The 27,209-nt window shown below is 42.0% G+C and overlaps 1 protein-coding gene across 1 annotated transcript in view; it reads left to right on the top strand.

Annotated features, from left to right (window-relative positions):
• The window catches only part of DCBLD1 (discoidin, CUB and LCCL domain containing 1), a 48,517-nt gene continuing 21,308 nt past the window's right edge, over positions 1-27,209 (top strand). The window contains exons 1-4 of the mRNA XM_061460054.1: positions 1-415; positions 15,986-16,198; positions 25,771-25,908; positions 26,476-26,527. Coding sequence (XP_061316038.1) covers positions 16-415; positions 15,986-16,198; positions 25,771-25,908; positions 26,476-26,527 — 803 coding nt within the window. The 5' untranslated portion in view covers positions 1-15. The remainder of the gene's footprint in view (positions 416-15,985; positions 16,199-25,770; positions 25,909-26,475; positions 26,528-27,209) is intronic.

Here is a 27,209-nt window from a genome sequence, read left to right as displayed (position 1 = left end):
CTGCGCTGCAGCCCAATGGGAATAGTGGCGCTTCCCTTTCTCCCGCTTCCTTTCTCCACCCCCAGCTCGGGGCTGGGGAGGCGGGAGGTGGCGGTGCTGCAGCCCAGCCACCGGCGGGGCGCGGGGCAGTGGGAGCCCCGCTCGGCCCCTTTTTCACCGCCGCAGAAATACCTGCGGGGGAGAAGGATGCTGGGGGGCAGTTGCCCCTCTCTGCGGGAGCCGCCCCGGGCAGGAGGAGGAGGAGGAGGAGAGGAAGAGAAAGGAGCAGGAGGGAAGTGGGGAAGTTGCGCCTTGCGCGCCCCGCCGAGAGCTGGAGCCATGGGCCCCGCCGGGGGGGTGCGGGTCGCCCCCTCGCTGCTGCTCTCGCTGCTGCTCGGAGCCTCGGCCCCGCTGTGGCTGCGGGCGGAGAAGCTGGGTGAGTGCGGGGAGAGGGCGGGGGGTTCGGCGTGCGCGGCCCCAGGGGCAGCCCTGAGCCGGGACTAGCGGCGGGGTTATGGGAGGGGGTGTCCCCATTCTCGCCTCGTTTCTTTGCGGGAGCGTAGCCTGAGCTGCTCTCGGGACTGTATATAGTTGACCTGGTTAATCTTCGCCGGGTTTATTCCCGCGTCTGAGTAGCTGCGAGATTAAAGTGTTAACCGGCCTTACGGTAAATGTACACCACGGCTTTCGTGATCTTTCATTAAATAGGACTCTTTCTTTTTAAAGTCAAATGACTGAAGGAAAAGTCTCCGGCAAGTTGCAGGCGGGAGGCGGGCAGCGGCTCCGCCCGGTCCCGCCGCCACCCGGGGCCCGTCTCCGGCCGCGCCTCGGCAGCCCCGGCGGGCGACTCGGGAACGGCGGCCGCGCTTGGCCACCGGCAGCACCTCTGTTGCCCCAGAGCCGGAGCTGGCAGCCTCTGTCCCACAGCTGCGTCCAGGCAAGTCCGTTCTCCCCCTGCGTCGCGGAGAGGGAGAGATGCCCTTACTTGTGCCTTGTGCCGGGACAAACTTTCGTGGGAGTCTCAATTGGGGGGATGTTGCAAGACCTTTTGCGATACTGAGATTTGCTAAAATTAGGGCCCAGGTAATATTCTCTTTATCCTGTGTTTCTGTGCGGCTCACGGTTAAGCTTCCTGTGTAAATTACAAGCGCAGCTGACCTCCTGCTGAGAAGCTGCAACCTTTTGGCTGTAGCATTGCATGGCCTGATGCATCTATTTTAAAAGTGTTCACCAGCAACTGGTAAAATACTTAACACTGGAAATTAATCATCATAATGAGTTTGACAACACATTCGGGCAAATAGTCCCCATATTAACTTTCCAACTTGGCTTCAAATTCCAGAAACCAAGTGCTGTGCATTAGCATTGCATCCAGGCAGTGGTACAAAGTACTTTGTTTGGCTGATTTATGCCTGTTTTCCCCATAACTTCCTATTAATGGAGCTTTCAGATGCAGATCTCCACAGAAGGGAGAACTTGGTATGAGTTGTGTCGCCTTTCCACTTGCCAGCTACATGCCAGCTTTGCTATTCTGTCCTCAATATGTTTCCTCATTTTGAGACTCCAACTTGATATGCTCCAGGAAACACAGATGTAGCAAATTAAAAATATGTCCTCAGTCCCCTCTTTTCATCAGTGTTTTGGAGGTTATTTTTGTTAATTTCCTTTTTCACAAGGTTTGTCTCGTGTGTGATAACATAAAGGAGAAAGTAATTTGGAGAGTCAGTTAGAAATAGTACGTTTGCTGGGATTTTGGGGGAGGGAGGTTAATGCAGACAGTGGTGCTCAGCAGTAAGTATGAATCCCATTCCTAAATTAATTAGTAAAAGCACTTATGTAGTATTCATGTTAAAAATGTTTCTGCTATCAAGCCAACAACATGGAAATACAGGTAATATTTCACCTGGTTCTCTTTAGACCAAACTTGGATTTACAAGATAGTCTGTTCAGTGTCCAGAAAGCAGAAGAGATTTTGACTCCTGTCTTTCTTTTCTCCTTAGGGGGCATTTGTTTATTTCCATTATCCTATGGAAATACCCATTTAGGGGCTAAGTGTTATGAAGTCACACCGGTGGAGGAGATAAGTGGATACAAACTTCCTGTTACACAAGCTTCTTGACTTGATGTAGAAGTTGTAATGGAGCACGAGAAGTGCCAGAGTGAACCAGGCTCAAGTTTCAGCTAATTCTGTATCTTGTCACCACTGGTGTCTTCCACCAGCTGGTTCAAAGATGTGCTGGTTTAAATATATTGATTTTAAAATACCCATTTTTAGACGTAAAGTAGTACATTTTTCTGGCTGCTTATGAGTTGGCTGCACAGCCTACTTTTTTTCATGACCAGCTTACCTTCCTCTTTGGTTATTCCTGGGAGATGCTACAGAACAAGGATGAAACTGCTGTTACAGCTTCTGTTCACTTACTTAAGTTTTAAACTAAAGAAAGGCCTCTTTTTTCACTATGGCTTAGTTACTTCATAGCATGGCTCATATCTGAGTGTGACTTGGCAGAGCTCAGGTGGCAGCTCTTTTGCTGCTCTTGAGCATGTTAAGTGTGTGTTATCCCAGGACATCTATGAAACATGGAATTTTGTTGTTCATAGAATAATGACAGAAAGGGCTGAGCATTTAGGGAACTGATTTTAATTAAAACATGTTTATAGGCTTAGTAGGTCTCACCTGGGGACACATCACATCTATGACTGTCCATGAGTAATAAATAGCTTTGGGATTTATAATGAAAGGTTCTTATTTTCCATTTTCATTGTGCCGTATGCTGATCTTAACTTCTCTTGTGGTTTCAATTGCCAGTTCTTTGCTGATAACTATGAAATATAACTTGCTCCCCATCTCCCAGCCTCACCCAGCTATGCCTGACCTGGTATCTCTTCTCACAATCTCCTTTCAGATGTTCAAACCCCAGGCAGAAGGCAGGCAAACCTGGACACATTATCTTTACCTTTCACCGATCCCTGTTTCATCCTCTGGTCTCATTGAGCAAGACCTTGAACCATGTAATTATGGGCAGCAGAAACCAGAATTGAATCCGAGTCTTTCTTCTCAGAGTTTTTAAGTTATGTTCTATTACATTTTTGTCCAGCAGGACTTAAAACTGACTTGAGGGTTGGTTGTTTGTAGGAAGATATAAAAGGAATGGGGATTTTACTCTACTTTTAAGCCGCTGCTCTTGCTGTAACTCATTTATTTTTGCTTCAAATAAAGTGCAGCAATGAAACAAGTTCATGTGGGATTTGCAGTTCAGCATCCAAACATGAACTTTGCTTGCAGTATTCGTGGGTCTGTTCACTGTTATGCCAGTGACCAGTTGGAAGAGTTGATGAGCGTTAGACTTTTAAATATGTTGAGGCAAGGCTGCTGTTTAGTGTGCCAACAGCATATGCAGTAATTATGAGAGATTATGCCTGTTCTCAGGGGCTCATGCAAAACCCATACCAAAGAATATTGGTATGATGATGCTGATCCACTTTGAATGCCCATTTCCAGCAGTTTGAAATGCAGATAGAGATGAGTCTTTCTTGTATATCCCCCCCCCCTCCCCCCCCCCCCAGTTTCTGAATATAAGTGATTGGTAAATTTTCAGTTTGTTTGCATTTTGTCCTTATGTCTACCTCCTTCTTTGGCTCCATCTCTCCTGCCTTGTGAATCCTGACTAGAATCACTAAAGAGGGAGGCAACAGTTTTCCAGTTGCAGTTCATAAGCAAGGCATGTGCCCACCACATGAATACTGCAATGTTTTCAGTCGTACAGACTTTGCTATAAATAGCTCTAAGCTCTTTATATGTACTTCTCTTTAGGTTATCAGGGGACGTGTTTCAAATGAAATCAGAGACAGGGAGGCCACTGGGAGTCTCGTTGATACTGGTGGGAGAAAAAAATGCCTTGGGAAAGTTGATACCTGCACATGCAAGTAAGATGCATGGCTGTTGAATCATATTTAATGCAAATCATTTGCTGATTTGCATATTCAAAACGCATTCATTTAGATTTATCAAACCTGTGTCACCCTTAGTCCACTTGAGATACATACATAGGTTTTCAAATTAGTTTTTACTGTGCTGACTTGGAGGATGCTTGTGGTACTTAGAGGTGCCTAATTACCTTCTTAAAAGCACTTATTTAGATACCAAAGTAATATAGTTTTGAAAGCCCATCTGAGCTAACACACCACACCAAGAAATGTGGTCCTAAGTGGTGGCGGGCACTGAAGTCCTCAGTGTAGACATTGCTGTAGTTTGGGGCCAGCTGTATCGTATCAGATCCTCTCCTGTGGCATGTATTCATCAACACATGGGTTTGCACCATCTGCTGAGAACAAAACAAGCCAGACAAAATCAAAATAAAATTCTTCTGACTGGGTTCAGTGGAATGGTGTTCACTCCCAACTATCTGCAATAAAAAATGTTCATAGCAATGCATAAGAATTAGCACACAACTTCCCCAAAAGGTTTAATTAGTGTTACAACTGGGAGTAGGAAACTTCAAACTGGGACAATCTAATAGTGGTGTTTAAATAAAAAAGGATAGTGGTTTGACTAGTTTTAAGAGTATACAGATATCTTCATTTTTGCTTTCAGAATAAGTTATGAACTAATTAAACTGATTTTTGTCTGTGAAAATTATGTGAGTACTAAAGCCACATTTTTGAGGTTGGCTGGATGCTTGCACATAGAGAGGCTGCCAGTAGTTATGGTTGGGTTGTTGATCTGGTATAATTAAGCCCGGGAGCTGAGAGTATTATGAGGAGGAAACATTTTGGTCTTTCATTCTCTCTCTCCCTGTCTCCTCTTTTGACAGAGATGGGACTTGCCTCTCAGGAGTTTCCTTACAAGATGTGAAGGCCTAGTGTGGTGGTGGTGGGACTTTCTCATCCTCCCTGAGCAGGATTTCCAGTCCCAGTGCGACCTTACTTACTATTTCTGTTCCCTTGTGGGATGGGGTTGCTGTCTCGTGGCAGCAGCTACCTGTGCAGCAGCTCCATGCTGCTCTTTCACATAGACAGAGGGAAGGAGGAATGACCCTAGGCCCTGCTTTCTTTGTGCATCTCCAGAGATCTTGAATAAAGGTGTTTTCAAGTGCCATGAAGAGGGACAGGAGAATAAACGGGTAGAGCAGTGCAGAATAAGGTGAGAAACCCAAACCCAAGGCCTCCTACAAGACCAGGATCTTAGTTTCGATAGTTAGCATTACACACTGATGTACAGCAGCACATCAAGCTGCTCTTGTAATTATGATAATGTTCATCAGGAATTTAGTAAAGATCTAAAATGCTGTTTCTTCCTTCAACTGCTGCAGAAACCTTGTTTCCATCACAGCTTTAATCTGTGATGTTCAAGTTTCTGGCACTACCACCCCAAATCGTTCAACAATATTGGATTTCAGTCTAATGCTTTGACATTGAAATCATGTTGATGTCATCTTCCAGATGTTCATGTCTAGTGAATAAAAATTGTGTTTGTTTGTTTTATTTCAAATTACAAAAACACATGGAGAGTTCTGGATGTGATCCCTTATGCTATACAAAGGCCTGTGTGTCCTGTTAGAAATCAAACAAAACTTTTCTTCATGGTGTAGTAGGAGAGACCTCAGAACACTGGAAACATAGGTGGATTTCTTTGCTCATCCGAACAGAATGGCTTTGTTATATGCCTGAGCCTTGTTGTTGCAGCTGTAGTGACTGCGCAAAAGGGAGGCATGCGGCTTCTGCTTGAAACTACTTGTGTTTTGCTATGGTGCCACACCAGGTCTGTGTTGCTGGGTTCCTTTGACCACAGTTAGCTATGCTTCGTTTGTAAAATGAGTTCATAATAGAAAAAGTCCATTTTATCCTCCAGATATGAGTAAATGTATTTTAATCTGTAAAATAAATTCAAGCATCCCACGCGTCCCTGTCCACTGGGAGGCTTTGACAGAAGGTCCATGGCTAACACCAGAGCTGTTGCCCTCCCTGTTGTCTTAGCTTGCTGTCAAAGCCAAGGGTTTGTATTATCCCATGTTTCTTCTGTTAGCATGATACAGGGTGATTGAAGTTGAAATGCCTGGAAGCCACAGAGCTGGAGGCTTTAAAAAAGAATTTCAATAGATAAGCTGTAATATTAAGTATTGTGCCACATGCAAGGAGTGGTGGTCATGTTAGCATTTTGAGACCCAAGAAGGAGTCAGAACTTGCTGATCTATTAGTATTTTGGCACAGATAGAAGAGGCATAGTTAAACTCATGGTCCTTAAAATGGGTATCTGAGAACATGCTGATTTTCAACAGTGCTAATGCTTGTATTGTGACAATGAATCTGCTATTTTTTAGATGGAATTCAGCCCCTGTGTTCTTTTGGGGGAAAGCAAAATAATATTGTATCAGGATAAATTGAGCAGTTACGTTGAGGTATTCACTCTTGAGATGAATTAAAAACTTCAGACCTTTTTGCTGTACCCTGTTTCAAAACTTGAGACTGTGATTGTTTGATACTACTGCTAATCAAAAAATCCTGTCAAATAAAGTGAAATTATGGAGTTTCAGTGTAAGTGGTGTGCGCAGGATGGCATGCGCTATTTTTTCAACTCTATTTGCAAATACCTAATGCAGTCTCATTAACATGTCACAGAAGACACAGAAATGGAGCTATGGATCATAGACAGCACCACAACCAACACTGTAGTAATGGTGTGGCTGCTTTGCTTTTTTTTAATACTTCAAATATTTGTCGCAGCAACCATATGTAACCAACATGAACCAGAGTGATGGCAGAAATTCCTGGTTTACAGAGTCTCTGAGCCTACCTTTCTGGTTAATGTCTTGGTGATGAGTATCAGGCAGGTTGGCTGCACGAGAATACTGAAAAAAGGCATCTCTTGTGTTCAGTGCTCGAGGTCGGAAACCTGATGTAGCTCTTTGGCTGCATCTTAGTTAATTTTTGCTTTCATTTCTACTGGAGTAGTGAGGAGCCACTTGTTAGATTGCAATAACCAAGGAGGAAATAGCTAGTTGCCTAGAAGTTGGGTTGACTGAGTCAAAAAGCAAACCAGAAAATTGTGTCTTGCTGATAAACGGCAATTATTGTTTCCATCATAAACCGCTTATTTTTTTTCTTGAGGTATTTGTTAATTTGTACCTTGGGGATAATAGGGGTCTGTGTAACTTGCTTTGAGAAGAGTGGTGTGTTTTGTGTTGTCCTTTCTTGCTAACAGATCACATATTCCACCTAGGCATACAGACAAAAAAAGTGAATGTGTTTTTTCAAGTAAGCTGGGATGGGTTTGATTTCAAGAAAAAAAAGACCGCTCTTTGTCATTGGTAACTGTCAGTCTTGCTTGACTTGTATCACACTAACAAGGGAATTACATATTAAAAAATAAGGGGGGGGGTGGTTTCATTCTATCATGTTCAGCCATTTCCTCTTACGCAGATTAAAGCTGTTTTGAAATCTTGCCTTCCCACCTGCTACTGTAACTGGAACAGCTCTGCTTCAGCCTCTCCTTACCCTGGTGTCTCTGAATTTCCTGTCCCTGCGGGTTTGTCAGTCCTTAGCACTACTGTGAATATTCCTATTCCTGTGCAACCCAATATTCGAGTCTGGCCCTGAGTTTGCAGCATATGTTTCCCACACAGTCCAAATTTGGTGCAATATACTGTAAGTTAATCTCCAGTAAAGCATAGTGAAGAGAAAAACCTGGGAAGAAAACAGATGGAGAAAGTAGAGCAAACAATTTGCATATATATATGTCTCTCAGTTAAGATTAGCATTTCCTACTTCGCCTGAAAGGCCCTTAATAAAAATCCAACTGCATGTTTGCCCCATATCAGCAGAATCTGAAGAGCTGCCCTACTGGCACAGTGTCCGCCCAACCCAGGGGGAGCTCAGCATGGGGTGGGAGGGGGCTCCAGCACCCACTGTGGCCCCACATCCCTGCCACATTGCTGGGGTGCTGTGGGCAGAGGGATAGGGAAAACTCTCTCTGTGGGATATTTATTCCCCTTAGCCTTTATAGCACAGGAAACCTATGTAGGGTCCTGAGTTACTCTACATGGGTGACTGGTGGAGGGGCATGACCATCTTCCCATTTACTTACAGTCCTTCAAGGTTCCATCTGAACATACAGCTACAAGTGCTTGGGAATGAACTGCTTGGTGCCTTCTCTGTATTTGAGGTGTGTAATGTGGACATGTATCTTAGTGGGCAGGTGTTTATTATAAAACAGAAAATCAACTTCCCTTTTGCAGAAAGGGGACACTACACTGAAGATTCTTCCAGATTTTCCATACATGTGTGGCTCCACTGTCATCTGTTTCCAGAAACACACTGACTGACAAAATGTTGAAGTGGTCAATCACAGCAGTACACCATCTCCATAAAAGAAAAGCATTGTCAACTATTAAATGCAGCTATGCAGGAAATAAATAAATAAACTGAAAATCACAAATCTCTTTTGTTGCAGCATTGCAGCAGTTAAAAAGGCATAGAAGTTTTCTCACACCCACAAGCTCGAGAGTGCTGTATTTAGAGTGGTGAAAAGCAAATTCCAGTGCTGAAGCTCGCTTCTCTGGAGGACTACATTTGGGTATACTGCCTAGGTCCTGGAAGCAGTGACTAAACCATACTTATTTTTGACATGTACTCTGGTACTGTCTGTCTTTCACAGATTGTGATGGAACCAGATAGTGATCCTGAAAAGCAAAGCCAAACCTAGTTTGCTACTATTTGTGTATTTAATAGAAGCAAAGCAAAAAAACTGTATGATGCTATTTACATTTTTGTGTAAACCTTGTCCCTTACGTGTTGTAGGATCTTGTTCTTTACAGAATGCAGCAACTTCTTAATCCTGTGTTCTCATAAATAATTCATGGAAAAGGGACTACCAGGCTGTAGCTGCCAGTTCTCTTCTTTTGGCAACTGTGATTTCTACGGGAATCTGAATTGTCTTGTCACTGAGGTCTCATGCATAAATGTAGCCAGATAGTGTTAGGTTGCATCCTGACACAAGTCCCTGAGATGTATATACAGCTGATATGGTTGTTTTTCAGAAAGTTATTTGATTAAGCAGCAAAATTAATTGAGTCTTTACTGATACAGTGAAACTGTAAGAGTTTCAGTGTGTCGTTTCCGGCTTTTTTTTGACATTTTAGCAGCTAAATAAATGAAATCTCAGATCTTACCAGGCTTTTGTCTTTGCAAACTTCTGCAAAGGTGAGAGGCTTCTGGGGTAGTACAGGCTGCCCAGGTTGGTTGTGGCAATCCTGCAAAGTCACTGCCATGTAGGTCATGTGCCTGCAATTGCTAAAAAAAACCTCTTCAACTTTAAAACCCCCGAGTTTGGATGTAAGCTGCTCTGCTAGATAAGACACTTCGAATGGTTGTCAGGGGCTTTTTTCTGTACTTGATGATGGTGATCAAAGTGGTTACCAAAATAACTTCTTGCATGTTTGAAGTGAGGCATCACTTGAGGTTGGCTGCAGGGGACACCCTGAGAAAAGCAGGCACCCAGCTACAGCCTGACCGGCAGGGGGGTGGGAATCTGTGGTCTGTGGCGCCACTGCGGGACCAATTGAAGATCATTTGCTGCCTTCTCTTTCCTAATTTCAGAGGGACATTGCAGTAAATAATGTCTGTGAAGAGGAGAGAAAAACACACTGTGGTTTGTTTGACCTCCTTCTCCTTTTGCACCCCTTTGAAGTTGGTCAGTAAATAATTTGAGCAACGAAATCAGCACTCCACAATGTTCCTTTGTTTCTTCTGCTGCTTTACCTTCCCTTCCTGCTCTCGGCCCTCCTCCCAGCCACCGCTTGATTAGCTTGGGCAGCAACATGAGTGTCCTGAGGAACTGCTGCAGAACAGGGATTAGAATGTTTCCTGGGAACCTAATGGAGTCAAGCAAATGAAAATGTAATTCAAAGAAAAACTTTGCACACTGTTTATTTTTCCTGCAAAGTGGGAAACTTCCTCCCTGGAGAAAATACTAATACTAATTTAAAAGCCATGAAAGGCTGCGGTCAGTTTTTTTCAGATGGTGATAGACTTGCCTTCATTTTCAGTGGTTTCTTTCAGTATTTGAAGATAGTTTCTGCTGTATTCACAGAACATCGTGACCAATGTAAGGCTGGAGTGCTGGGGGAGGGAAAGAAAAAAAAGGGCTGCTGTGGATTTATTTACTTCAGCAGATGTATATAAATCTGGCTGCTCAGCTGGTGTAAATGGCATCTGCCCTGAAACCGGTGGCTTCTGAAATCTCCAGATGCGTGGCCACCTCCACCCCTGCTGTCCCTCATGACACCTGCAGGTCTGGGCCCCAGTGCCACTCAAGAGAATGACTGGGAGTACTCACCTGCTCAGTGATGCCTCGGGCCTGTGATGTTGCCCTTTGGTTTTGTTACCTGCTTGAGCCCAATGCCAGGAGAAGCACAGAGCTCTGACATCTTCATGAACTGTTCTCTGGAGAAGTGACAGGTTTAGGTCATGGTTGTATGGTGGTCTCTCTCTTACATTATAATGGCACAGTAAAGAGCTGATGCTCTTGACCCAGGTTTGGCAGTGGAGAGATTAGAGATGAAACACTTAACTCTGGATTTTACTCCATCACCTCAGAAAACGGTGAAGGTACAAACCTATTTGTGCTTGCAGCGTGCATGATTCTGTTAGTGATGGACATTAGAGTAGCTGTGTGAAAACCTGATGTTGTCAGACCACACAAGCCAATTTGGATGGCATCTGGCAAAATATCTTGGTTTTTTTCCCCTGGTCTTTTCTCCTATCCTACATGAGCAGGGAGGGCACAGGTATGACGGGAAAGGGTTGATTTCTTTCTTAGATACTTAACTTTTCTTATGCATAACTCAAATCTTCTTTCAAACACAGGCCCAGAATTCCTTCCTGACTCAGTTAGTACTGTATCTTTTAATAAGCTGGAGTTACTACTTCAGGGAGAGCAATGTGGAAGACAAGACTAATCTCATTTCTCCTCATGGGGCTTCTCATCAGAGCTCGCAAAGCCCTACCCTTTACTCAGTGGCATTCTGTTCACTTTGGCTGTATCTATTTGCAGCTGTGACTCTCCAGAAAACACTGATTTCTGTCTGAACCCGAAATTTAGGTAAGCAAACTTAGTTTTCTGCTCTCTCCTCTCAAGAGAAGGAGAAGTGGGAAGGAAGGACAGGCCAGTAGCCCCCTGCAGGCTCTGCTCCCTAGCCTCCATGCAGGGTAAGGGGAGCACACCTTGTCTGGAGAACCAGCATGAAGGTGGGCATGCAAAGGGATGTCAGACTGGGAGAGGAGACAAGAGAGGGAAATAAGGTTGCTTTGAGTGTCTTTGTCCTGGTGGGAAGAGATCGGCAGCCAAGGGGCAGCAGGAGTCTGTAGGCAAAGAGGCTGAGAGAGGAATGGTGGGTGCCCAACAGGGTAGAAGAGGGCAGGGAGCTGCTGGCTGTGTGTGTGAGCGCGCCTAGGCGTAACACGTATTTAGCACTGGAGTGAGTCCAAGTCAGTTATTAATTGCTTCGTGAGGGTAAACCAGAAGGATGAAAAAGGCAGCTGTTTGCTGCCAGGATACTGTAGCACTGCTTCTGAAAGTGCACTTTGATACCATGCTGTGTAACCATTTTGTAGTTGGCGGCATAAATACGTTTGGTGAAAGGTGCAGCCCATGGAAACTTTTTATAGCAGCTATGGGAAAATCTGTAGCCTGTTCCCTAACTTGGGAGCAATGTGCTGAGTGCTTGGATAAAGGCACTGCACTTACCCATTTGTGCGTGTGAGAAGGAGGTGGAAAGGCCTAGGGAGCAGTGGAGTGAGAGGCCAGGGCTCGGATTGTGCACTGGGCTTGGGAAACAATGGGAGGAGACAGCATAGCCAGGTGATTTTGGGTGGCAGGAGGGGTACCTGAAGGAGCCAGGTCTATCACTGCTGCTTCTGGGACCACCACTGTTTTCCTGAAGCTACAGTATCTGTCAGGGGCGATGTGCAGGGCAGCTCATAGTGTGGGGTTGAGCTTGTTTTGGGGCATCAATTTCACCACCTACATCCTTGATGGGCAGGTTAGATCCCTTCTGCCCATGAGCCAGCAGCTATGGCCAGACCCAGCTCAGATGTAGCTGCTCAGAGGTACTCCTTCACCTTGTCCTTCATGTATCCACAGTGCATGTGTCTGAGGATGGGAAACGGTACTACCTGCCAGCCACCTGTTACCTCCTCCTGCTCTCTCCATAGGGACATGCACTGGTGTCTTCTAGGCCGGTCCCAGGTTTGGTTTTGCATGCATGCACTGTGTGAGTACGGGCAAGGTGCAAGCAGTGTGCCTGCTGCAACGGCAGGAAGCGTTGGTCATGGTTCTCTTTTCTTGGGGAGTTATTTCCATTGTCTGCCATAGGAGACTATTTTTATCTGTGGTAAACAGCCTTAATTCCAGCGCTGTGTGATCTTTGGTGCAACCTGCGCATAAGCCAAAAGGCAGGAGCCCACAGTCCAGAAACTGCGATCTTGATTCAAATGCCCATGGGAATCCATTTTACAAAGCATGTCTGATGTGCTTTTAGTAACTCCTGGTGCTGAGGAGAGGTTTTATTAAACCTAAGCATGTTTAGACTTTCTGGCTGCTGAATACCTTGTGCTCAAATATTTTGCTTTGCTCTGGTCCAGTGAGAAGTGATGAAACCTGGATGTCTGAGTAAAGGCTGCCAGCTTCTTGCCAAATGGGGTGATAAAAGCAGTTCTAAGAAGTAACGTTAAGTGAAAATGTAGTGTTAGCAAGGAATCTTGTGTCAAAACGACTGGTGAATACAGGTATTTCCAGCCAGAAGAGCAGTGCCTGTAGAAAAGAGTGTGACATAGGTATTTAAACCATGGTTTTCATAAGGACAATCCATTGTGGTTTAAACTCAATGCATTTGAGGTTTGGGCAGTACATTTGTACTGAAAATCAAAATTTCATGTGGAAAATAATGATAAGAGCAAAACTAATGGTCATACTGTTCACATTTTTCATTTGAAGATGTGAACAGAGATGCATTTTTAATTCCTTACATTTGGCCTCCATGTCTGAGCTCTTGGTTATACAGTGGGGTTAAATTTGTAACTTTTTTTGTTGATTTAGTCATTAAATCTTTAATCATTCAAATAATTAATTTTTTAATGTGAGGTTGATGAGGCACTGGCACAGGTTGCTCAGAGAAGCTGTCTGCCCTATCCCTGGCAGTGTTCAAGGCCAGGCTGGATGGGGTTTTGAGCAACCTGGTCTAGTGTGAGGTGTCCCTGCCCGTGGCAGGGGGGTTGGAGCTGGATGATCTTTAAAGGTCCTTTCCAACCCAAATCATTCTATGACTCTATGAAACCTTTCTTTGAATGAATTATCAGATCATGTGTTTTATTCTGTCTTTCCTCTACACCTTCAGACTCCTTCCCTAGGGTGCACTTTCCAGCAAATTTCACATTGTCTCACTTTTTGGACATTTTTTCAGTTCTTGTGGTGAACAGTCTTTTGTCACGACCATTTCCTTTGAGGCAGTCAGGCAGACAGGACAAGAGGCAGCAAGGGATGTTGCAGGTGTAGGATGATGCTGTGCTTCCCTGTCATCATCTGGAGTGTTTGAATGACCACATTCCACTAGTGAAAAGTCGAAAAATAGGATTTGTGCTTTCTTCTCTCAAAAGATGTTCTTGTGTTAATAGGTTCCAACACTGAGGCAAGGGCAGGGTTTTAGAAAAGGAGTTTCCCCGGGAACATGACCTCATGTAAACTTGAGAGAGGAGGATGGCAGGCTGGGGTCTCTGGGTCACAGTTTTGCCAGTTTACTTTCTGCAGAAGTATAATGCTCTGTGACCTGAACAGTTGTCAGGGTCCTTCCATGATAGCGATGTCTTTTTTTGAGGAGTGTTTTGAACCACAAAGGATGCTTGGGTTTGTACTGAGGTGACAGAGGCCAGAGCACAGCCCAGCAAGATGAAGACTGTGAACACTAAACTTTTCATTTTAAAGAGTTCATCCCCATGACATTTGGTTGTGGTTGTGTAACTTTTCCCTTTGTTTTACCTTTCCTTTTCCAATAAGGATAAATTGCAAACTAAGCTCCAGTTACTTTATTTTCATCAGCCCAGCTAAAGTAAATACTTACAGTTAGAAACATGCAGTTTAAATTAAAGGTCATGAGCATGTTTTTTTCACTGCATGGTAGATGGCTACACAGGCAGCAGGGTTGTCCTGTGTCATGCTGGAAGCAATGTGGTTTTATACTGCCTGGGCCTCTGTGACCCCTCCTGGATTCAGAAGGTTGATAGCTCATATACTGTATTGCTCCTTATATTCTTATTCCTGCTGCAGAAAGTTTCTATTAAAAGATGATTTGCTTAGGAGGCCAGTTTGCTTTTCATCTTGAGTATTTTTCCTATGCATTCTGAAATCAATACATTGGATAAAAGGCTTGAACAACAGATGTTTTTTAAAGCATGTGAACAAGGAGATCTGAAAAAATGTATTTAATATGGTTTATGGTGATATGATTTTGGATCTATGTCTCCTGTTCACCTCTATTCCAAGCATGAACCTGCAACAAAATTAAATAGCAGGCAACAAAGCTAGTAATAATGCTTAAGCTTCAAAAAAATGCTGTTGTTTGTGAAAAAGCGTTTGAGTTGGATGAAATGGCAGTGTAATTATCTAGTAGCAAGTCAGAGTTTGATAGCTTGGAGCTTATCTTTGCACAGCATGCCGCTTTCCCCCCAACCACCAGTGTGGCACATTTCTTTATCAACACTTCATTTCTAGTTGTTCATTTTTAAATAATCTTATCAAACCTTAATTTTGTTTCATAGTGATTGTGAAAGGAAATTCAGATAGTAATTAAAATGCACCAACTAAAACAGTTTAACCAAAATACCCCCCAAAGTAAAATTTTGGGTAGTTAAAGTGAACATTGTGAATTCCCAGCTCTGCAGGATTCTTAATTTTATTAACACTTCCAGGACCAGGTTCAGTTTTGCGCTGATAAGGGATAACAGTAGACAAGACTCCTATGTAAAGAGTGCCTGTGCCCTAACTGAGTGAAAACAGGATTGCTGGTTATATGTGCATGCACATGGCACTAGTTCCACTGTTATAATAGTTTCCATTATTTGGAAGATACAGCAAAATGAAATAATTCAATTTTTAATATATACATTATAAGTTACTAGCACACTTTTAAATAGTTCAATAAAAATTGCTTCCTTTAGTAGTCAAGGTCTCTTACCTGATACCTGCTTCCTTTGCCTCCTTGAATGCTTCCTGTTTTCTGTGTCAGTCCCCACATCCCCCCACGTATTTCCATACACCTTTTCCTGTTGTCATACGTTCTGCTGCAGCTGCTCCTCAGGTGCCTCTCCAGCAAGGGAAGACTCCTACGCAGTGCTCCCAAAACACACTTTGCAGGCACCTCTCCTCACCTCTTGAGGAAGGAGGCAGCAGCACTTACATCTCCAGGTATACTACCATGGAGTAACCTATGCGCTATTAACGATACACATCCCACATTTGAAGCTCCTCTTGTGTCTTTGCTTTGTCCCCTGCACTTTTTCTGTTGCGCCAGTGGCACAAGAAATATAACAGGAAAGCAAGATGAGTCAGGTCTGTGATAGTACGTAGTTAAGTCGTGTTTGTGTTTTCATGTATGATTCAGTTACCCTCTCTCTGATGGCTCTTTCTATGGAAATAAAATGCGGAATGAGAATTGGGATAAATCTGTTTAAGGCAGAATCCTATCTATTACATGTGGAAGCGCATCATCAGTGTTTCAGTAGCGTTTGGCTGTAAAACAGAAAGCCAGAGAGACTGTGTTTATATGGGACTGTCAAATGCATCTTAGTTTATGAATGTTTCCAACCCTCCTTTCTACTGCTTTACAAGAGAAATATGACCGTGTTTATTTTAGTGGAAGCACACATGAGACACCATTATGTGACCAGTATTTTCTTACACATTTTTTTATTGAGGAATAAGTTTTGTTTCTCTTCCTTGTTTCATACCCTGCTGCAGGGGATGGATGTGGGCACATGGTGATGTATCAAGACAGCGGGACCCTGGCATCCAAGAACTATCCTGGGACGTACCCAAACTACACTCTTTGTGAAAAGAAAATCCAAGTGCCTCCAGGAAAACGCCTGATCTTAAAAATTGGAGACCTGGATATTGAATCACAGAAATGTGAATCCAGCTACCTTACCATCCAGAGCTCTTCAACATTGCATGGTATGTAAAAGATAAGATAGCGGTCGATACATGAACTGTTAGATGTGTGATTAAAAGCTAGCTCAGCAAAATGCAAGAACTGTCAGCCTTTGTCCTTTCCTCCTCCTTTTCATATTCAAGTGTGTTCTCAGTATGGGAGATCATTGCCCCTCACACCTGATGTTGTTCTGCAGAGGCTGGGGGTGCTGCCATGCTGCACTGCTGAGATGCCAGAGGGGCTTGTGCCCAGCTGTGGCATATCCACCTGAGAGCTCTGCTCTCAGGCCTGCAGAGCTGTACTATCACAGCTTTGGCGCAGTAAATACATGGATCTGTATCAGCCCTGTTCCCTTCTTGGGTAGGAGAAGAGGTAGCTCATGAACTAGGCAAAGACAAGATGAGAAGCTGGAGTCCATGATCCTGCATGTCTCTATTTCCTAGTTCACGGCTCAGAGGGGAGATAACCTTTATTATTGCTAGCTATTAGTTACTGATAACCTTTGCTGATGTACAGGCTTTAATACTTGCAGATATTAAATGCCCACAGCTGGTCTGCAGTCCTGTAAGAGATTTGCACAGGAAGGTAAGTCAGTAATCTGCTATAGCTGTACACTTAAAACAATCATAATGACAACATGATCTTACCCAGGGAGAACCCGGGGCCTTCCTCAAAGCGGTTTTCCCAGACAGTTGTTGCTGAAACTTTTGATCTGCTCTTTCTGGAAGAGTCAAACCGATTTTCAAGTCAGTGTGCCCTTTTTCAGAAGTCCAATTAAAATTCAGGGCTGCAAGGAGTTCCACAGGCAGGAATAAACTCATGAATCCACAGCTCATAAAATTTTGCCTTCTGGGAATGAGTGATAGCCCTTCAGCCAGCTGAGGCTGAATGTGCTGTATGTGACTTATAAAACAGAATGGATTCAATGGGAAAAGACAGTGAAGAGATGAACTACACAGAGCCTCTGCAGGTTTTCCAGCTCACCCAACTCATTGCTTAGCTCAGAAAAGTGAGTGGTTTCCCTAAGATGAGGACTCATAAGATGTCTTAGTAGTATGGAGGAATGATTACCTTTCATTCATGAGCATGATAGTCCTATTACTCATCCTGTAAGATAAGATCAAGTGAGGTATTAAAACCTTGCTCCCAAACCAAGGTAAAGGTAATTATTGTTCTCACGGGGGAGGTATTACATTTTGAAAGAGCTTCACTAAGAGTGGGCAGTGACATGTTGATATCTAAGCCTTGCACAGAGCTTGATTTGAGGAATAAGGAGCATCTCTGTTAGTGTGTGCTGTGATTTTTTTTTGGTGTTGTTTACTTCATTCTTTACTGTGAGGTTGGTGAGACACTGGCACAGGTTGCCCAGAGAGGTGGTAGATGCCCCATCCTTGGCAGTGTTCAAGGCCAGGCTGGATGGGGTTTTGAGCAGCCTGGTCTAATGAAAGGTGTCCCTGCCCATGGCAGGGGAGTTGGAACTGGATGATCTTTAAGGTCCCTTCCAACACAAACCATTCATTCTATGATTCATTTCAGAACTGTAAGTAGTGAGTTGTGTTCACCTAAAGTAGTCTGTCAGTACTTGGCAGTAAGAAATAGTTTAGTATTGCATTATCATGTCTTTGAACAGTTTTTATTGATGCTATCTTGACATTTCTGATCAAAGGCTAAACAAGGATAAATAAATATATTGTTTTCTGAAGTGAAAAATTAAGCTTACATGTTGATTGAAATTCTGGCTCCTTACACATCAGCCTGAAGACATCTTCACATAGTTCAGTCCTGTAGTTACTCAGCCTGAAAGCACAGAATACCTGTGTATTATGCAATCAAATCCATGTAATGAATTTCTTTAAAGTATTCCCACACCCATTTTCAGACCTGATTGGCAATGTCTGATGCATGCGGATTATAATTTGCATTCTCAGTAACGAACTGCACAATTAGCAGATTTTGCTCATATCTGATTAAACAAGTTTTATGGCTTAGGCAGACATACCATCTGCAATGGTTTTTGTGGTCTGCAGCTCACTGTAGACTTTCCCACTAGAATACCTCCAGAATCTCTTCAGGTAAACCCATCCAAGACAACGTGGAAATAGTGCGATATCACTTATGTTTTAAAAGACACAGAGAAACTCTGATCTCATATATGAATTTCAGTTGTTTCAACAGTTTTGCTATAGCTCTGGGTTTTACTATGCATTTATGTAAGGGAAAGAAGATGCGTAAGTAAGCACTGCTAAGTTTATTCAGACTGTTTAGTGTCCTTTTATATAGCTGCTTCTGAGCCCAGATCTCCCCTTCAAAACCTTTCCATGTACAAGCAGGTCAACCTCTTCCCTTTGGGCAGGAATATACTCACCTTTGCCATTAAAATTCTTTCATAGGATGGTGGAGAGTTGAAAAGATTTTGCAGGCCTTGAAAATATATGAGCAATTAAAACCTTGCATCTTTGCATGTTTTCTGCATTTGACCTGGATTTAAAAAGGAAACCTAAAAAAAGCTAAGTATGAAAGCTGGCAGTGTGAATGTTACTCTTGTTTCAAATTAGCCAACCAGCCTTTGCTCTTTATTTAACACGTCTGCAATTATAAGACAATAGGGGTCCAAAGGGAAATATGTTTTAAATACCATGCCAATCTCTTCACTTCTATAGAAGACAACAGGGTGAATGTCAGTACACTTACAAATATCTGCTGAGGAGTGTATCTGAAGATTAGAAGATTGGTCAGAAGCAAAACACTAGATTATGCGTGTAAATATAATATTAGTGTAAACAAGTTTTCAGATGACAAAATATTGTTTTCCTTTCAGATTTCTCATGTTTCACATGTTGTCTTTACATTTAACTTTGATTCATTTATCATTATAACCTTCTACTGGGATTCATGCAGTACAGCATGAGTAACTCAATTTGTGGTTGGTGTATTATGTTCCATGAAGTAAGGGAAAGCTGTTGTATACAAATGAACGGATTAATTGATTTATGTTAACCATAACATTGATTTCTTCACTTTTGTAGGTCAGTGATTACAGATTAGACCACTTGCATGAAAGTTTTATTAAAATTCAGGGCATTCATCAAATTTTGTAGGCTGAGTATTACAAACATAATTCCATCCTAGCAAAGCATGTAGCATTGCTCTGTATGCAGATCTACTGAAGCCTCCCTACTCAACTGGGACACAAATGTGACGCTACAGTTCTCACCTTTGATAGTTCTCAGCTTTGATGGACCCGTGAAGGCAGCCATTGCATTTAGATTTCTCGAACATTGTAATCAAAAGATGGTCATTAGCTAATCTTTATGAAGCTCTGAAACTGGAGACTTAAAGTGGCTGAACACTTTATCTCTGTGTTATTACTCTGCAGACTGTTTTCCTTAGTGTTCACTGAAGAAATGAAACTGTAGCAAGCCTTTTCTTTCAAACTGTATCCAAACAGATGTGAAAATATTAATCACAAGTCAGCAAAGGTAGTCTAGCATCAGTTTTGGTGAAACTGAGTCACCTTTGTCTGACAATCCTTTAAATATTAGCACAGCTTGGCACATGGTGTCTCTAAGAGAAATAAATAGATGATCATGTTCTATTTCAAAGGTATAGCTTTGCACTCGATGAAAATACAGGATTGTTTATCCCACTAAAGTAGTCTAGAATGTAAATTTAATATGAAGCATGATCTCATGCTGTAGACAAGGTGCAACCTTTACTGAAATGCGTTTCTTCTCAAGTTAATTGCATTATCTGAGCATATTAAAAATAACTGAGCTCTGAATAAGAGCTTCTGATTTTTTAATTAGTTAAAGGGATATGTGAAAACAAGATTAACCATGTTGGCCCTGTAGTTCTCAAGAACAAAACTTGCACTACTTGTGAGGTGTAATATAAATGTTGTAAAAGTTTGACAGGAACTGCTTTTAGTCAGCTTCTTTTCATGTTTTTATCAGATTTCTGTACATCTTTTGACCTTTTTTTTTCCTTGATTCCCACCCCCCCTCCGGTTTCCCCAACTAATGGCTTAGTATTTTTTCCCTTAATTTTGTGAGATGATCATCAGTCTTGACTGAAGAGGGATTAAAGGAAGAGATAAGTGCCTACTTACTTCTCCATTCACTTGCAGTCAGTAGGAGGTTGATGTGTTCCTCTGGGGTGGATGTCAGATCTGCTGAGTGACTAGTAATAATTTGGAGAGTTGTGCAGTTAACTTGTTCTTGCATAATTTACAGCTGGTAACTAGCGTGAAATAGACAAATTGCTGAAAATGCTCTCTCCTCCCCGCACCCAGTTGCTAAGGGTTGCTATAGCTAAGGGTGTTATTGAGCACTTACTGATGTGTGATGGCTACAGAGAGAATGTGTGTGTGTGCACACGTGTGTGTGCGGGAGAACCAAGTGCTTTCGGATGCCTCCTACCTGTCATTATGACTTGAGGGGATTCATCAAACCAGTCTTCCCTTATTATGTATTGTTATAAATGTCTTGCTTGAATAAAGGGTGTGTCCAGATTTCTTTTTCGCCCTCAAAGGAAACTTGCTATTACAGTATTGTTTCTGGTATTTCAGGAAATCCAGGGAAATGCCCAGACATGTCCTCACTGAGGATCAAGTTGAGTGGTTTCCCAAGTCAAAACTCTTCTAACAGTTGGGTTTCGCCTGAGTGGTGGCAGTATCCTGAGGTTTCAGCTTTGCAAAGATTTATGCAACAAAAGATGTCTGCATTTGTTTTATCAAATGCATTCTTTTTTCCCTCTTAGCTGCATAAAGTGTATTGTGTATTTTTCTGTGGTTTTTGTTGAACAGCTGCAGTTCTTTACTCATGATTCCTAACTGTGCTGCTTTGGGTTTGGCTAAAACCACAGCCATGTTAGTAGTGGAGGATCTCACCTGAGGTCAAGCAGACAGACCTACAGCCTGTGCAGATGGCCTAGACTCTCTTTTTTTTAAATTGTAATTACATCTCCAGCCTGTCTTTTCTTGGATGCCTTTTTCTTTCCTTTTTCACAGTCTTTGGTAACCCTTTGGAAACTCTTATTGAATGTTATATTTGTTTTTCCTAAAATGAGAAATACTTATCCCTCAGCCTGAGGTCAGACTGTGTTGCACAGTTATACACTGAATAACCAGGCTGCCTCACCCTGACCACTCTGTCAACTCATATCTACTGAGTATTAAACATCACCTTATGTCCTGCAAAAAAGGACATAGAGCAGCACTTTTCGTCTTCTGGCACATCCTTGCAGGTAGATGCTGGTTATCCCTTGTGCATGTTGGGTTGGAGCATATGTGTATATTTCTCCTCTCTGGGGAGAAAAAGAGTTACTGCTTATGAAAATGAAACATTTATGTGAATGTGGGATGGAGATGAATTTCAAGAATGCAGATGTTTTCATACAACGGATCATTGCAGATTTTGTGAGCTCTTTGTGAAAGACTTGCACTCTGAAGTGGAGCAAGCATAATCCAAGTTCATCATGTCCCCTGACCTTCCCCAGCTACTGAGGTACTTCCAAATTGCTTTAGCTGAACAAAAAAAAAACCCTGCTAAATATAAGGATCAAAATTTAAAACATTTACCCCCCAAAAAAAAGCATTAGGAAAGGGTAATCCTGGAGAGGCCAATCTGTGGGATCATTGCTACACATTGCTCACCAGCCATGGCTTACCCTGAAAGTAAAGGCAGAAAAATTGGAGAAGATTCTCTGTTGAACAGAAGACATAATAACTTGATATCTAAACCAAGTTTCTCAAAGATCTCTGGAAATGTCAAACTGCAGATTTCAAGTGGTGTTGAGGAATCTGAAAGCAGAATGGGCATAGTGAACCAGACATGCAACAGCTAAAGCGGAAAATAATTGCTTTTAAAAGGAAGCAAAAGTCGTACAGAAGAGGTAGAAAGGATTAAGAACTACAGAAACCAACAGCATGTAGGCATGCCAGCTGGTGTGAGAGAAGAGAGTCTTCTAGGCACAGCACTTCTCAAGGGAAGTAGAAAAAATAGAGGAACGTAGTTCAACAAAGCAATCTCAGGAAATATGACAGAGCCTGGTTGACAGTAGAAGTAAACTAGACCTCATAAAACCAGACAATACTGTAAAGATCATCAGATTTGCAAACCAACACTATTATGAAAAAGACAAAAGCAGTAGACTATTGCTAATGTTTAAAAAATAAACAACACGTAAAATAGTCTCTTAAGTCTCCAGAGGAGCCAGCCAAAGGATATCTGTGAGGCAATTTACTGTGTATCTTGCAGGATGTTAATACTGCTTGGAGACAGCGATTCCAAAATAAAGTATTTAATTTAAGCCACCTAAACCATACCAAAAGATCAGAAGTTCTGGATGAAAGGCATTCAATGTTACTTTAATTATAGAGAATATTAAATTAGATACATTCGAAATCCTTAGGTCCCTAATAGCAATCCTGCAGAATGAAATAAATAAATAGGAAATAAGGAATCTAGAGCAAAGAGATGGAGCCACAGTTGGGTCAACTAGTTATTGAGACATGGAAAGAAGAAAAGACCCTGGCGTGTAGATGTAGTAATACTGAAATATGAAAAACACCTACTCAGTTTCATGACATGCAATATATCTGTTTATTAAATCAAACTCGTGTCTTTGTTCTTAGTAAACAAACCAAATAATCTTGCCTACTTACCCTAGCAGAGCTCCAGCCGAGTCACTTCAACAGGAAACAAGGAGAGAGATCAGCATTCACAACTTGTTTTTCAAGCTGAATATGCAAAACAACCCACCTTGCAACTAACATTAGAAGATGAAAAACTGATAACATGATCTGGCAATTCTCAAAAGGGAGCTTAAAAAACTTTTGGCTTAGTCCCAGGTTTAGGGATTAAATGTTTATCCAGAGTTAAGTCCAAATGCTGCAGTAAAAGTTAACAGGGCCCTATAAACAAGTTTCACATTTTCATACCAGATATAAAACAAGGCTTTCTCCATCATCCCTCCATTCCACTTGGTTCTACAGGATTCATATAGACAACCTAGGGAAATCAATAAATCCTAGATGGAATGCACAAAGAAGATGGAGGCACGTATAAGTAAAAGTAAGCAATAAAGTAGTGTTTTTATCGCCTCAAGTGCAAGCGGAAAATACAGACTAGTATATACAGTTGTTAGGTGAATTTTAGTGTGTACCAATGATGATTGGTTTTAATCTTCTAATGCCTATAAAATCTCACAATATAGGTATTCAAGGTAGTAGGTAAGTCAATGGAGAACAAATCTACTGTGCATATAGGAAATGCATCTAATTGAAGCAACCACAAGCTGAAATGCAGAGAGCCTGGGAGACTATCCTTTATCTGGCTTTACAACATTAAAGGAGGTGGAGGACTGCTGTATGGAAGTGTATTAGTCCTAGGCCCCTTAGTTTTGAGCTACTGATGGGAATCTCTCAGTACACTGGAACTGTTCTTGGCAGATGATAACCATAACCTGGTAACCCTTCTTAGATTTATTACTTAACAGTAGAAACATGTCTTTAGGCATTGCTTGCTGATTTTTTCTGAATTTTGACTTTCATTTGGATTATACAATTTTATATGTCTTATTTTATGTTTTTGTATTTGATTGGGTTTGTTTATATGTGTGATTTGTTTGTATAATTATCTGGAATGTAAGCAGACTTGCTACTGGAGGAGACACATAGCCCTAATCCAACCAGTGTGTGATTGAGTGAATCAGCCGTCTAAATTATACCTACAGAATAGATAGGTCACTGCCAATTGCTGTGAGGGAGAAAGCCAAAGAGTACTTGTGAGAAAATACCTAGAGACAATCCTTGAAAGAAGAAAAGGACTAAGGCTTTCTCAGATGTTTTATTCTGAAGAAATGCAATACCTTCTTGTCTTCTCCCCCTTTCTTTCTCTTGATAAGAAAAAAATAAGTTAGCACTTTTCTTCTCCCACTGCAATCTGACACAAAAGACCACCTCGAATAAATCACTCGTGCAGTTGTCTGGTATGACACAGTGTCAGATGCTGTCTTTTTGATAAGTTCATTTCCTAAGCAATTCATTTAACCCTTTTTATAGACTTTGTTTTCTCTGACTAAGTCGTGAGTCATTTTTAACACATGAGTACTCCAGGGAAATGTCACACTCATTGCTTGTTTCTCTGCCTGCTTTGCTTTGCTGTATGATTTTTATAAGCCAAAAGACAGAGTTCCTTCTTTGGTTTGCTCAGTTCTGCTGACAACTGGCTGTCATTGGCTCCAGTTGGGCTGATCTTACGGTTGATATAAGGCAAATGAAGTATTTGGGAAAGATCCCCTCAAGAGAATCAAGCAAAATGAAGATGCTCTTAGGAGCCTGTTAGGAAGGACTCATCAAATTTGTGTCGTGCTGTGACTGTCATTTCTTGTACCTCAGAAGTCAGTTCCAAGTTGTATCCACCACCAATAAAATGAGGTTGTCTAGGAAAAATCAAAGTGATCGCTTTTCATCCCAAGGACTTGCTTTAGGACGCAAAGGCTGTCATTCACCTCAACAGAACAGATGGGCTGAGGGCTTCTACAGGGACTTGTTTGTTTTTTTCTCTTGGGGAAAAAAAAACAAAAACCAACTGTTTACCATTTCACAAAAGCTTTTTCTTAGCAGTTTATATTGTAAGCATCCTTGTGAATTCAAAAGAAGTGTACCCCAACTGCTTTGGATTTTCTGTGTCATCTGTGCCTTGAGTGCAGCCAGGGATAAGTGTTTGCGCCCAGGTGTGGTGATAGAAGGCAAGAGAAAAGACTGTGGCAATCTGAAAAGAAAGCTCCCAGCGGGAACTGACTTCTGAAGAAGCAAATGCAATTATTAAAGAGTCCCAGGCATGCCTGCTGTCACAAGAAAGGAGTGTCCCAAAGACTGTTCCAAGATACTGCAGTCAGTAGCTATAAAACCCTTATCTCATTCAGTATGAGCAGAAGCCTCTTGTCTCCCTGTCCTATTCCCTTCATCTTCTTCCTCTCCCTCTCTTTTTTGTTTAGATCTCTAGACTTGAACTGTAGACTTCAGTGGTCTGATGATGTTTATAAAGGGAAAATAAATCAAGAAATTTTCTGAGTAAAGTGATACTGCCTTGTGGTACAGTTCACAGCCTGTGGCACAGAGGTTCTTGAGGGTCAGGTACCCTGTTTGTGATCTTAGTTTTTCCTGAATGGCTGCTGTGCTACACCAGCATGAGCTGTATGTGTCTGGAGAGTTTATCTAGGGGACCCTGTATAGATCCCTTATTTGTTTTCGAACATTCTGTTCTTTTCTTTAATGATTTACTGCTGGTTGTAAGCGCTCTGTACTTAAGAGGCTGAAGGGCATTAATCATTCTCTTAAGGCTTATGTGATGAGAGACATGGATGCTGGAATTGCTACCATGGAGAGACAGCTGGATTCTGGCCACTCCTTTTCAGGGTAACTTTGGAGCTCATACCCCTAAAAGGGCTGAAGCCGAAACGTTTTTGTCAACAGCTGGATTGGTACTGAAGGAGAATGCGTGTGTTATGAAACTCTTTGCTAATCATGAGAATATTCCAGCGTAATATGATGTCATCTAAACTTTTGAATTCTTTTGTGTTCTGTCTGTAGGGCCATATTGTGGTAATGTGATGCCTGTCCCCAAAGAAATTATTCTGGACAGCAATGAAGCGACTATTCACTTTGAGAGTGGATCCCATGTGTCAGGACGAGGCTTTCTGTTGTCCTATGCCAGTAGTGATCATCCAGGTAAAGTGAAATCCAGCAGTAGTAAAGGATTAGTGGCACGGTCCCCTGTATTTAATTATCTTCTCTACACACACAGACTTCAGCCCAAATGTTTCATCCTTAAAATTTCCAGATTAGCATGTACCATGATATTTCTGATAGCGTGTGTGCAAGAAGCAGTTGTAACATTAACCGGATGGAATAGCTGCTGAAATCTTACCTACACAATTTGCAATACAGGCCCAGTGCAAGAGAAAATTAGTACCTTTTCCTTGAAGCTCCACTGTATTCTGAGTGCCAGTATCTACCACACAGTGACAGGATGAAGGGATAGGAGAGATTAAGATTTGATTCCTACGGTTAATACTCTGGGGTATGCGTGACTTTGTTGAAGGTGTAAAGCATAAGAAGAGTAGAAGAGGGAGATGGAAAGACTGAAGGGAAACTGTAGCTATTGCTTCCTATTTAAAAAAAATTGTTTTAAGTATTATACAGAGATACCTTTAAGTGTAATTTCATGTTTAGCCAAATATTTGTCAGTATTTCTACATCCTACAATGGGGATTGACATTTATAAACTTTTCACAGATCTAATCACATGTTTGGAAAGAGCTAACCACTACACACAGACTGAATACAGGTAAAGAGTGTTTGCTGCTTTTTGTGTTCTGGCTTGCTTTGCTCCATCTGTCATCTGGTCCAATTGTCAGAAAATGTCATATAAAGCAAGTACAGTCTTGGATTTCTGGAGAAGTGAATTTTTTTTGAGTTCTGATGCTCAAAGGCCTGGTTGTGAGAAGCAGTAGTGCAGACTGGAAGTCTGCAGCGCAGAAAAATGAGGGAATGGAGTTACAGAGCTCTCAGCAGTTCTCGTTAGGACATACATATACATGGTATATGTAAAAAGAGTTTCCACTTTGAAATTCAAAGTAGCCTTAAATTCCAGTGCTTCTCCTGAGAGCAGATCATGTCCTAGCTGATACAAGATTATCTGAGGACAAGCTATAATTTCTTGGTTCCCTGAACTTTGTGATAGGATTTGAAATGGTAATAAATTGTGCTCTTCTGGCTGCTCCCTGGATGTGCATGTAGGTTTCTTATCTGGGCTGTGCTGAAAACTCGCATGGTAGCATTTCTAGAACAAGAGAATTAAACAGAAATGCCCTTGCAAAACTGCTTTTCTGGTTCTTTGCATGCACTTCACTCATCAATGCAAGGGCGCATTTATTTAAACCTCCTAGACTCAGATCGCCAGCCAGAACTTACTGCTAAAATATTTATTGGTTTGAGAGCATTTCTTCTGTACAAGCTCATTTTTGTGT

This window comes from Pezoporus flaviventris, unplaced genomic scaffold (genome assembly GCF_033815535.1).
Source record: "Pezoporus flaviventris isolate CSIRO_AGI_PZ_B2104156 unplaced genomic scaffold, CSIRO_AGI_Pfla_v1 ptg000031l, whole genome shotgun sequence".
NCBI classification, from domain to species: domain Eukaryota; kingdom Metazoa; phylum Chordata; class Aves; order Psittaciformes; family Psittacidae; genus Pezoporus; species Pezoporus flaviventris.
This window is presented reverse-complemented; position numbering and strand designations above follow the sequence as displayed.